This window comes from Mustela lutreola, chromosome 3 (assembly GCF_030435805.1).
Source record: "Mustela lutreola isolate mMusLut2 chromosome 3, mMusLut2.pri, whole genome shotgun sequence".
NCBI classification, from domain to species: domain Eukaryota; kingdom Metazoa; phylum Chordata; class Mammalia; order Carnivora; family Mustelidae; genus Mustela; species Mustela lutreola.
In genome coordinates, this window is record NC_081292.1 from 37,423,875 (window position 1) to 37,437,766 (window position 13,892).

Sequence of the window (13,892 nt, forward strand, 5' to 3'; positions counted from 1 at the left end):
TATGATCTCCCTGATATGAGGAAGTGGTGATGCAACATGGAGGCTTAAGTGGGTAGAAGAAGAATAAATGAAACAAGATGGGATTGGGAGGGAGACAAACCATAAGTGACTCTTAATCTCACAAAACAAACTGAGGGTTGCCGGGGGGAGGGGGTTTGGGAGAAGGGGGTGGGATTATGGACATTGGGGAGGGTATGTGATTTGGTGAGTGCTGTGAAGTTTGTAAACCTGGTGATTCACAGACCTGTACCCCTGGGTATACAAATATATGTTTATAAAAAATAAAAAATTAAAAAAAAAAAAAAAAAGAAATGGGAAGAAGACATGAAGAGATATTTCAGCAAAGAAGTCATCCAGATGGCCAACAGACACATGAAAAAGTGCTGAACATCACTTGGCATCAGGGAAATACAAATCAAAACCACAGTGGGATACTACCCCACACCAGTCAGAATGGCTAAAATTAGTAATTCAGGGAACGACAGATGTTGGAGGGGATGTGGAGAAAGGGGAACCTTCCTACAGTATTGGTGGGAATGCAAGCTGATGCAGCCACTCTGGAAAACAGTATGGAGGTTCCTCAAAAAGTTGAAAATAGAGCTACCCTAGGATCCAACAATCACACTACTGGGTATTTACCCTAAAGATACAAATGTAGTGACCTGAAGGGGCATGTGCACCTGAATGTTTATAGCAGCAATGTCCACAATAGCCAAACTATAGAAAGAGCCTAGGTGTCCATCAACAGATGAATGGATAAAGATGTAGGATACACACACACACACACACACACACATATGAATACTATGCAGCCATTAGAAAACTGAAATCTTGACATTTGCTACGACATGGATGGAACTAGAGGGTACTATAATAAATTAAATAAGTCAATCAGAGAAAGACAATTATCATATGATCTCTCTGATATGAGGAATTTGAGAGGTAGGGAGGGGGTTCATGGGGGAAGGGAAGGAAAAATAAAACAAGATGGGACCAAGGAGGGGGACAAACCATAAGGGACTCTTAATCTCAGGAAACAAACTGAGGGCTGCTGGGGGATGGGGTGAGGGAAATAGTGGCTGGGTGATGGACATTGGGGAGGGTATGAGCTATGGTGAGTATTGTGAATTGTGTAAGACTGATGATTCACACACCTGTACCTCTGAAATAAATAATATATGTTAATAAAAAAAGAAAAAATAATAATAAATAAAAGGTACATTTCTTTAAAAAAAAAATCAACTAAAAGTGAATTAAAGACTTTAAATATAAGAACTCAAACCATAAAATTCCTAGAAGAAAACATAGACAGCAAGCTCCTTGATATCAGCCTTAGCGATGTCTTTTAGATATGACTCGAGACCAAGGAAGCAAAAGCAAAAATAAACAAAGGACTATATCAAACTAGAAAGCTATTGCACAGTAAAGGAAATCACTGACAAACTGAAAAGACAACCTACTGAATGAGAGAAGACATTTAAGTCATACATCCAATAGGGGGTTAATATCCAATTACATAAAAACTTGTATAATTTAATAAAAAAGTAAACAATCTGATTAAGATATGAGCAGAGGATCTGAAGAGACATTTTTCCTAAAAAGACATACAGATGGCCAACAGCCATATAAAAAGATGCTCAACCTCACTAATCATGAGGGGAATGCAAATCAAAACCACAATGAGGTATCACCTCACACCTGTGGGAAAGGTTATTCCCTAAAACACAAGAAATAACAACTGCTGGTGAGGATATGGAGAAAAGGGAACACTTGTATACTGTTAGTGGGAATGTGAATTAGTGCAGCCACTACAGAAACCAGAATGAAAGTTCCTCAAAAAGTTAGAGCTACCACGTGTATACAACACACACACACACTCTCTCTCTCTCTCTCTCTGAAATACTACTCAGCCATTAAAATGAAAGAAATCTTGCTACTTGTGACATATGAATGGACCTCGAGGGTGTTATGCTAATTGAAATAGGTCAAACAGAGAAAAATACCATATAATGTCACTTAACATATGGGATTGAAACAAAACAAAACAAAACCCAGACTCGTAGATACAGAAAACAGTTGGGCAGTCACCAGAAGGGAGGCCTTCATGGGTGCAGGAAATTAAGAAGTACAAACCTCCAGTTATAAAATAAGTTAAGTCTTGGGGATAAAATATACAGCATAGGGAAAACAGTCAACAACATTATACTAACTCTATAAGGTGACAGATGTTAACTGGACTTACTGTGGTGACCATTTCATACTGTATACAAATGTTGGCTCACTAGGTTGTATACCTCAAAGTAATATAATATTGTACTGTATCTCAATAAATAAAAAAGAGTATAAGTACTGCAGAAAGATATAATACGTCACCTCTTTCATTTTTAACTTATAAACTTTTTCCAGACCTTTCTTAGAAAGTTAGCTTCATCAGACCAGACTCAGGAATCCAACAGATCTTGTTTTGAATTTTAGCTCTGTTTATTCCTAGGTCTATAATCTTGGACATGTTATTTCACTTCTGCAAACTTTAGTTTCCTTTTTTCTAAGACGGGATTATATATAACATTTCCCATAGAGCTGTTAAAAGGATTAAATGAGATAATGCATTGAAGAAGTTAGTACAACGTCTGGCACAGAACGAGTACTCAGTAAGTGCTCGTTGCTTCTTCAGTTTTTTTCACTGTTCTATTTTAATTAGTTACTTTCTGATGAATGTCTCCAAATCTTGAAATTCATTTTTCAGAAATGTGATCATTTATACTGATAACTCTTTTTGGATAATGTACATGACCAAGTAGACACATTTTGTGTAGAGAAAGGCACCCACAAGGATATTATGCAAAGCATGCTCCTGGGAAGGTATGGGAGTCTTTTTCCTCCCACATGGAACCCCCTGTAGTCAACTGGCTCATAACCTTCACTCTAAGCTTCATCTACTGAAACTGGGTTCCATGTTGGCCCATATACAAGCATTTTAAAACTTTTTTAAAATATATTTTTTATTTTTTTAAATTAATTTTTTATAAACATATATTTTTATCCCCAGGGGTACGGGTCTGTGAATCGCCAAGTTTACACACTTCACAGCACTCACCAAAGCACATACCCTCCCCAATTATTTTATTTTATTTTTTTTAAATTTTATTTTAAAGTAATCTCTACAACACCCAACATGGTGTAGAGATCTCCCAACTCTGAGATCAAGAGTTGCATGTCCCACCGACTGAGCCAGCCAGGCACCCCCCAAAGGATTTTTTTAAAACAAAAAGTACTATAATATTTCAGCCTAAGAACTAATTATAATTCAACTGCACATCTTTGATATGAGTCCTGATAGTTCTGTTGAACTCAGTTATTAGTATCTCTTAGTAGAGGTCAGTGAAGCAACCCACCTACAAGCAACGACAGCTGAAAGAATTTCAGGAGGGCCCTGGAATTCAGATTTATTTTCCCATTCCTGCACCTAGTTTTGGCCAATGCTGAGCAGACCCCCCAAACAGGGATCAGGTACACAGGCATGTGTTCCTGAATCATATAAAACATCAACCTCAGCACCATGTCCATCTTCGGTGCCCCTGAAGTCCCCACTGCATTGTAGGCACTCAGTAAACGAGGACTTGTCTGAGGAAAGGAGGCAGTCAGTGCCTGCTGGTAAACGTTTAACAACTGGCTCTCAGAGCAGGAGAGTTGACTGATGGCATTTGCCAACATATGTGGCAGAAATATTCTCACCGTAGCCGATTTAAACTACCAGTGGTTTAACAACTGTCTTTCAAAGTTCCTAAAAATTTTACAGTTGGCCCTTGCAAGCCAGTTTGAGCTAGTTCCAGCACATCAATGGAGAGAGGGCGAGCAGGCCGTCTAGGAGGTAACCCTAGGATATGCTCTTCCTTAGAAACAGCCTAGTTTCTCTTTTCTGTAGTAGAGGACCCGTACGATGATTCAGCAAAAGCCAAAGGCCCCTTTGACCTTATTTCCTTGGGCTGAAATGAAATCCTGATCCCCACACCTGTCACCTTCTCTCCAGGAGCCTGCCGTGTAAAATGGTTCTCCTTAATGCCAAAAACGAACCAGCTTGACTTGTTGGACAGATTCTCCAAATGCCTCACTGCTGGCTTCCATCTGCTAGATGGGACCACCTGATAGCAATAAAATGCCTGATTTATACCTGAGCTTGCTAGGACCTTCTTCCAATACTGAATCTTAGATGGCCCAACTACCTTTTCCAGTTTCCGTGCCGAATCTCTAATTCTACATTAACTCAGGGAAAAGGTCTCTATACCCTGTTTGACCCTATTTCCACTGGCCCTTGCTGTTTAATAGCCAACACGTTTTAAATCTGAACTCCTGATCATTTTCTTAGTCTTAAAAGACAACAAGCTTCTGAAGTTCAATATAATTATTATAATATAGGATTCTCTCTGGTTATAAGAGAGGTATGGATGGAGAAACAAGAGCCAGTTGGCCAATACCACAAATAAATGTGTTTGCTATACATGTAATAAACATCTTTAAACCATCTTACCTTACTAATAAACCTTCTCAAATACATTTACTATAACGCGGTTAGAGCGTTAAGAATGCCAAAACAATAAACTTCCATTTTCTAAGGTGTTTTTTTTTTCAACCTGAACAGCTGCATTAATATGAAAAAAGCATACCTACGGGGTATTAATACGAAAAAAAAAAAAGCTTGACTTCCCAATCAGTGGAAATTCTTAAGCATTTCTATAGGCCAGAAAGAACCCCTTTCATTCAGCTCTTGAAACAAAAAATGAATATTCAGAGGCACGGTAAGAACGCTGAGGCTAAACCTCGATACATTTCAAACATTTTCTTAAACGTGATTCAGCTGTGGGACGTGAACTTTACATATTTACGTATTCCTCGGAGAAAAGAAGTCTTGTCTGGTCTGCCAGCTGTTTTCTGTTTGATCGATCTTGATACGTTGGGAGTAAAACTTACTAGGTAGTAGTAGTTATTAGCACTCCAGTAAATTCGAAGGCTCTTACCTGTACATTTGTAATCAGAGGCTACCCCTTTAAGCACAGCATCAAAAATGGATATTTCCACTCGCTGCTTTCTGTGGTGACAACTTAGAAGCAAAGAAGGCTGGGACACAATAAAGTATAAAAAAGGTTCCAGCTGCAAGTCACCGGTTCCTCTCCGTCCAGGCTGCCGAACAATAGTTATACCGAGTGCTTGTCTAGCAGATGACCTTGTGGCCGCATGAAGACTTTCAAGAGAGATGACCCCTAGTTTTTTCCCCGAAGGAAAAGCTACGCTGGGGCTCAAGAGATCTTCCGCTGTTACGGTAGAAATACATGGCTGGCTGGGCTTAGCAACATCTGAATCAACTTCTGGGAGATTTAATGAACTCTTGCCTGTTTTTTCATTATCCTTATGCTCTTGCGATTTTGATTTGGGTATGGCCGTACAGGAATAGGTCATTAGTGAGATTCTACTTGCAGTAATGAATATGTCAAAGGGAATAAAATTGAGATTTTTTACGATTGACGACTGGCGTGAGGGACGGGCGATGCGATGCTGGCTGGTACCGCTGTGCTGTTCTATTTGTACTATTCGGATTTTAACACTGTCACTGCCGATTCCACTATCCTGAGCGCCACTGTACCGGGAGGAGGTTTCAGCCATGCTTCCGTCAAATATATCTGGTTTTTTCTGTTCTTGTCTAGAGATCTGTAAGGAGAAAGAAAGTATTTTAAACTGGTTACGTTCCAAGTGTTATTATATATAAAGGGTGTTATAAATATGTTAAAAATGGCTCTAGCATAACTTGTACCAGAGTGATCATAAAAACAAAGGGACTCTTCAAAAAACTATTCATATTAAAATGCCAAGGAAATACTTGGGAAAAAGCATCACATTACATTTCTACTGTTGAAGGGGACTTTGGAGTCTATTTTGAATCAGACTTCCTTTTTTTGGACTAACAGTAGTATATACTTAAAAATACCTCTCTAAAGAATTATGTTAGTATTCATTGTGATTTTTCAAGTAGTGCAATAAACTATTTCCAAATCATTATTACTATTGGTTGAAATGATATTTTAGGCAGAAGCAGTTTATATTGTTTGCCCTTGTCATTATAGAATTGACTTGTAAGATTTTGGATAGGAAGAAAGAGAGGTAAAAGTCAAGAGTCTTAAATTATGAAAAACAAGCTGTGAAGTGTGTAAACCTGGCGATTCACAGACCTGTACCCCTGGGGATAAAAATATATGTTTATAAAAAAAATAAAAAATAAATAAAAAAAATAAAAGGTTGGACGTGTGACCTGTCAAAAAAAAAATTATGAAGAACAAAGAAAAGTAAACTAAAATAAAATTATTTTATTCAAAATGAAGTTTATTTTCCTCTGCCGTAGGACTTGGAACAAGGGTAAACATAAGTGATGAAGCAAAATATAAGTAATTAAAGTCCTCGAAGGTAGATTTTTCCTTTGTGCACTAAAGGCTACTTGTTTTCAAAATTTTCCATTAACCACTCCCTCCATGGAGAACAGAGAACAACTTGGGGGCCACACAGCACTGAGATCTCTACTTTGCTTCTTTGGCTTCCCTTTCCTAGGTCTTCCCAGCCATCAGTTTGTGATACGCTAGATGTTTCACTTGCTTTTTCCTCCAAGTAAAACAGACTCATTACTAAGAAACCATGGCCAATCTGAGAAAACAAAACAAAACAAAACCCAAATCCTCTTGACTACAGTCTTATCACCAAACATAGCCAATGGTAATATTTTAGAGCATTTTCAGCATTTCTTCCCCACCTGTGCAAAGGTGCTCCCCCCCAGCCCCTGTTTGGTTATGATCATACCATAGAGCTAAACTGTACCCCAATCTGGCATATACTAATTATTCTTCATAGCTGTTTGAAAAAGCTGCATAATAATTAGTGTTGGGAACATTTGTTCAACCATTTTCATATAATTGGATATTCCAGTTTTTACTTTTTGACAAAAAAAATCTCTATGAAAAACATCTAACATTTCCTTAGAACAGGCTTCTTTTTTTTTTAAGGTTTTATTTATTTATTTGACAGATAGAGATCACAAGTAGTCAGAGAGGCAGGCAGAGAGAGAGGAGGAAGCAGGCTCCCTGCTGAGCAGAGAGCCTGATGTGGGGCTCAATCCCAGGACCTAGAGATCATGACCTGAGCCGAAGGCAGGTGGCTCAGATCATGACCTGAGCCGAAGGCAGGTGGCTCAGATCATGACCTGAGCCACCCAGGTGCCCCTAGAAAAGTCTTCTAGAAGTAGAATTATTAGGTAAATGTTATAGGAAAGTTTAAGGTTACCAATATTGTTAACAACCTTCCAAAAAAGGCTACATTAATTTATATTAGCACCATCAAAGGAAAAATAGTCCCCTGGGCATTGCTTATCATTTCTTAGGCTTTTCTTTAATTTGATCAATAAATATAGTATCATTTTTCCATATGGTACGAATTTTCATGAGTTGTTTATGAAAATGTTAAAGGGCTGTTAATTCATTCAAGATAATGATGTAACAGTCATTAAATTTTTAAAAATACTTCTTGCCTATTGATTTTTAAGTGGTTGAAGGAGATGTATATTGTTAATAAAAGTCCAATATGAACTATATGAAGCAAAAACAACACAGTCCTGTTCTTTGAAGACACTATGTCCTTTTCATCCATTCTTTCTCTAGAGTGCTACTTCACTGTCTGGAGTGCCCCTCCTGAGCCAGCAAACATATATTATCCCATCAAGATCAGAACAAATGCGACTTGTCTGAGAATTGTTCTCTCATTCTTTTCCTGCTTGGCCATCCTAACACTTTACACATATTTCAATTTATACCTACAATGTTCTGTAGTGGCACTATTAGATTAAAACATTTACAGGCTTTAGAGGCAGATGGATGTGGGGTCAAGCTCACTGCTTTCTGACTGCATGATTTTAGACAAATTACAAACCTCTCTAAGGTTGTATAACCTCATCTGTAAAACAGGGATTTAAATTTGATCTCAAGAGTATGAGGATTCAATGAGCTAATTTGTCTAAAGAGGTCAGCACAGTGCCTGGTATACAGTAAATACTCAATAATGGGCAGCTGCCACAAGCCTGTCTTTTACCAAGTGAAGGACTGCTAGAGGGACTGGGCCACATCATGTGGCTTCTGTGTACCACTAAGGAGTACAGGAGAGCCTGGCATGCTACAGAGAGGATCCATAAATGTTTGATGATGGTTTCTGATAGAATATTAAATAAAAAAATTGGTCTGCAGATTAGGAACACATGATTGTTAGCATATACATACATGTGGACACAGACCTCCCCATATGCTGTAGTCTTTAAGGTCTTTCCAGATATATTCATGGGCTCCTTCCTGATCTGTACTCTCTACCTTGTGGGCTGATCACACTTCTACTTGGTTATTCTCACAGTTTCTGCTGGGTCCTCAACTTCACACTGGGGACATTAATACCCAACCCACAAAGTTGCTTCAGCATTAAATGAGTTAATGTGTTTTTTTTTTTTTTTTAAGATTTTTATTTATTTATTTGACAGAGAGAGAGCACAGTAGACAGAGAGGCAGGCAGAGAGAGAGAGAGGGAAGCAGGCTCCCTGCTCAGCAGGGAGCCTGATGCGGGACTCAATCCCAGGACCCTGAGATCATGACCTGAGCTGAAAGCAGCAGCTTACCCACTGAGCCACCCAGGTGCCCGAGTTAATGTGTTGAACATAATACATAGCGGCATGCAATAAAGGGTAAGTTAAAAAAAAAAAGTCACCTTCTTTGAGAAGACTTCTTTAACCCTTCCAGAAGGTGCTAGTCTTTTCCGTTTTTACAGTTTCATAACAAGCTAATATTTATTGTCACAGCACTTTTCACACTGTGTCCTGTCTCAGAGCAATTCAATTGCAAGCAATTGAAGATAAAAAATACCACTGAGTTATGTTTGTTATTTGCCAAATGTTGTTAGCACACACCTACATTTTCTATACAAAGTGTTATAACCCTCTGAAGGGGGTAGTGTTATTCCCATTTCACAGGTGAGGAAACTGAGGCTTAGAAAGATGAATCAATAAGTCCAAGGTCAGTCTGATATTAGGCTATGGGTAAGACAGAACGCCACTAGTATTATTAGCATACACCATACTCCCTATAACATAGCAGAGCTTAATAATTATGTGCTGACTGAATAAACAAGTGAACGTATTTAACTGAAAAATTCAGTAAAATAAAAAAAAATATGGCAATTATCAAAATAATTTAATTTTAAAGCTTTTAGTTATCCCCGTTTAAAAAGTTCAAATATACATTCAAATCCATTACCAACTAGGAATTCTCAAATAATACATGGAAAAAACTAGTCTAGGATTTACTGGCCATGTTTTGACATATTACAAACTAAGTACCTGTATACAACATAATAAAGAAATCCTTTACATTGGGTTCTGAGGCAAACTCAAATTCAGAACTCAACCATTTTCATTCCATCAGGAAAGGCGACCACACTTAACTCCACTACTTTCTATGCATCGAGAATTGTATTTTCTTTTTATAATTCAGAGATTTGTATTGAAAATCTGGTCTCTCCTTCCTTAAAGTAAGGGTTCTCTAATGGTGTTAACGTGACAAAACAAACTGCCCGTAGGTAGATACTCAGTGTCCAGCCCTAGTGGGTGTTGAGATTGCCACATTCAGCTCTAGTGAAAGTCAAGTAGTCTGATCTTGAGATATAAATAACCAGCAAGGGCAGGATGGCAGCTATCAGCCTGGGTCACACAGGTTACTGAACAGAAGTCAGATGGTAACTAATTCTAGTCACTACCGAGCAGAATGGAATTTGAACCAATGACCCAGAGATGAAAGACTCTGACTCTTATTGGGGAGAGGAAAAAAAAAAAAGTACAACTTTCTCAGTCCTGGGCAACGAAATTCTTCAAACTGGGTTAAAAGCCAAGATTTCCTCCATTTTTCTAAGTTTCCACACTATTTGCAGCACTGAAATAAATAAGCTGATGATTTTTGAGACATATTTAAAAATCCATTGGTTTGTCACCAGTTCATTGCAGATTTATCTGTTATACTAAAGAGTATCTGGCCTGCTCTTGAGAAAAGCTTTATAATTAATTATGTGTGCTAAGCCCTAAACTTGGGCATCAATTTACTATTCCTTTGTGGGAAAAGAAAAGTTCACAGTGTAGTAACTCTGAAAATAACTTTTGCTTTATTATCGTCTGAAGGGACTAATAATTTAAGTTGTCAAAAAAGAGCAGTATCTGCTTGCTCTTAGTGAAGGCAGCAGAAACACGGATCTTGGGGCAGTGCTGTTATATCAGCTCGCCCACTCTTTACCTAACTCATTTAAAATGAACAATAAAAGTTTTCTTTAATTAGCTACTGGTGTGCATTAACATGATCATGATTAAACCATAAAAACCAACTGTACATTACGCTGGTCCCCTCTTCCATATGTTTTGAATTATTCTGTTTGAAAATGTACTTTGCGTCCCTTTTAAAAGTTCGACCTTCTGCTTTCAGAGAATTAAATGCATATTACTGCAGTGAAGAAGATAATGTTTCAGACCTCCAGGCATATATTAAACACACTGGCAGCACTTGAGACAAAATGCTTTACTTATTAGATACTTCCTATTCTAAACAGTGTCATCAAAGGCTAAAAACAAAATCCATATAAAAGCTGCACAATGCTTCCACACAGAACCCGTGCCAAAATCCCTGTACTTTCCAACTAATGAGGAAAGGATGTGTACTCTTAACATATGAATGTAAGATTTTCCAAGCATTCACTTTAGGAAACTGGGCTATTGATTCCATATGGGTTATGTTAAATGAAACTGTATTGGTAAAATAACCTTTAAGATATCTGGCATGATAACTATAATTAAACAATATTTAAAAGGCTAAAACAAAAGGGAATTTGGTTCCACAATGGCTAATTAAAATAAAATGAAAAAAACACAGCATGCCATCTATCAAGATAAATTGTTATTGTTTAAGAACTATTTAAATACTGTTAAAATATACTTTTAGATAAAATCTGAAAGAGCTGGAAAAATATTTGTGGCTTACAAATGGATAGTTTGGTGAAGAAAAAAGGATAGGACTCTGAAATTGGATGCGGAGATAACAGCTTTAAAGCCTTGAGCACAACCAGATGGTACTTAGAGGAATTCTACAATTTCACCATCAATGGGTTTCAATATGAGAAGATTTTTCAAGGGCTGGGAAAACATGTCAAGTTGATAGTTTACTTCTTCGATCATTTCAGTGCACTTTCCCATCCTTTCACAGTTCTCCATAGCACAGATATGAGCCACCATGGAGAAGGTGCTGAAAGCTGTACTAGTAGCTGGGGAGCTGTAGCTAATTCCTCCTTTTCATGTATGGAGAAAGGTAAGTTTCCAAGCTCACCCTGGAGTCTGGCAAGAGCCACAGTATCTCAGGAGCAGTGGCGAAAACCACACTCAAGTATGTGACAGTACCAAAGAAAGCATTACAATAATTTCAAATGACATTAGTTAGATGTTCTTCCGTGGCCTTGTGGAGCAGAGAAAGATAAGGTTGATTGACTGAGACTTCCGGTTTGGTCATATTGACATTTTTAGGAGCACCTTCAAAGAGTCTGCCTCACTAATAAAAATGCTGCAAATAAATGGATATTTAAATTTTTTTAAAGAAAAATATATCAGGGCGCCTGGGTGGCTCAGTGGGTTAAGCCGCTGCCTTCGGCTCAGGTCATGATCTCAGGGTCCTGGGATCGAGTCCCGCATCGGGCTCTCTGCTCAGCGGGGAGCCTGCTTCTCTCTCTCTCTCTCTCTGCCTGCCTCTCTATCTACTTGTGATTTCTCTCTGTCAAATAAATAAATAAATAAATAAATAAAAAAAAAAAAAAAAAAAAAAAAAAAAAAAAAAAAAAAAGAAAAATATATCAAAACCAGCCTCTTGAGAACGAACAGGTATAAAACAAATACAATTTTTGCTTTGATGAATGACAACAAAGGGTAATTCGGCATCTACTTCAATGTTTTAATTTGCATTACTTCTTTTAATTTCTTGATCATTTTAAGGAAACTTTAACTATATATGAGCATAGATATATCTACATATTTTCCCACCTTCCTACCATAACTATGGTTCTATAACAGCAATACTGAAGTAGTATTTCCACCATGCAATAGTCATACTTTAATCCTCATCAGAGTATCGTTTGCCAATCACGAGATCATTTCTCATATCTTCTAAATTATGAAAAATCAAGTGTGAAACCACAAAATCAAAGTGACAAACACATCTGTATATCACTGTGACATTTATTCTAATTTTACTGTCCTTGCTAAAATGTAGTAATGTTTTCAAAGAAGTAAAGATCTTACAAAATCAAATACAATAAAAAAATCAGTTAAAAAACTAGTTATACTATTTTAATGGCTTCACATACTGGAATTACAAAGCAGTTTTTACAAACTTGAAAAAATTATATGCCTCATTGTCTAAACGTTGCAAACATACTCTTCTAGCTGTATCTTTTAGAAGTTTGGTTTGGGGGTTGGGGTGGGGTGGTGTTGCTGGGAGAGGGTCTTTATATATACCTTTAACACAGAGATAGCATATTTTGGAAACTTTACATAACTAGCAAATTTTTGTAACAATCAGCAAGAGAATTCAATTTGATGAATACATTTAAGCAAGTAAATAAGAAAATATATATCTTTAGGTCTCAAATTTTCAGTGATATCAGCATCGCACTTAATAAACATGTTATTTTATACATGAATTACCAGAGTAGGTCAGTGACATGCTAGGTAAAATTTATCTAAGCACATTAATTTAAAAAATTATAAGAATAAATTGCCTTGTGCATGAAACATCTCCGTAAGTGTCACCAATCCAAGTTATTTTTACTTAAAAACCAAACTTGCACAAGCACTGTGTGTACTTGGTACTATGGATAGAGTGTTTAGAAAATCAGGGCTTTTAATATTTTATTTCTCTAAGCCAAATGTTCTACCAGATCCCACATAATATAATTATTCCCAGTTGGATGGCAAAAACGTTTTCACAATACTGCAATAATTATGCAAAAGAGCAGAACTAATGATACCCATCACTGCTTAACAAATAGAATGGTAAAGAGTACTATAGTTTCAAGTTTTCCTTTTCATGAAGTTACTTTTCCGGCTCTTTGAAGTAACAGTATGAGGCCACTACTGTTTGCTAAGTATCAGTTCAAATATTCACATTTCAAGACCAACACTAAATGCAATAAAAGAAGCATGGAGATAGTTCAGGCAAGGTTGTGTTTTACTGTAGTCCATGTTTGGTCTATTGTTCCAATTAAAGTTGTAAATTACAAAAAGGGACCTGTTCTAGTGCTAAATGGACTATAACACCTTGATCATTATCAGTGTGTTTCAATATGATAAGCCAAATAAATTTAAAAAAGTATATACACCAACATACCCACACAAGTTCAAATCCTACTTATTGAGATTTCATCTGCAGTACTGACCTTTAAACTGTTGTGTCTGTCTGTCCTTTTATACATATATGATTTCATAGCATAAGCTCATTTTCAGGAGCTTCTAAATTCATGAAAAAAAAAATTAGTTCCAGGTGAAACTTTGCATAGAAGAACTTAATTCAGAAACAGAAGTTTTCATTCTCTTTCCTTCTCTTTCTGTCACATATAAAATTGGAAGAGGTCGGTCATTTTTGTTCAAGGAGACTAGATCTCATTGATTTATACTAACTTCTGATTTTAAGTTTGACTTGTTTGCTTTTTGTAATAAATTCAGTTTTTTTTAAATAAAACTTGACACATTCTGGGAACTTGAATTGTAATCAAAACAGATGCCTTTACCTCAGACACAA

At 37.0% G+C, this 13,892-nt stretch overlaps 1 protein-coding gene across 7 annotated transcripts in view; it reads right to left on the reverse strand.

The window, feature by feature from the left end:
* The window catches only part of VPS13B (vacuolar protein sorting 13 homolog B), a 792,142-nt gene that overhangs the window by 220,344 nt on the left and 557,906 nt on the right, over nucleotides 1-13,892 (reverse strand). For all 7 annotated transcript variants that reach the window (XM_059165934.1, XM_059165936.1, XM_059165932.1 and 4 more), the window contains one exon: nucleotides 5,016-5,703. In XM_059165934.1, the coding sequence (XP_059021917.1) occupies nucleotides 5,016-5,703 (688 nt within the window). The remainder of the gene's footprint in view (nucleotides 1-5,015; nucleotides 5,704-13,892) is intronic.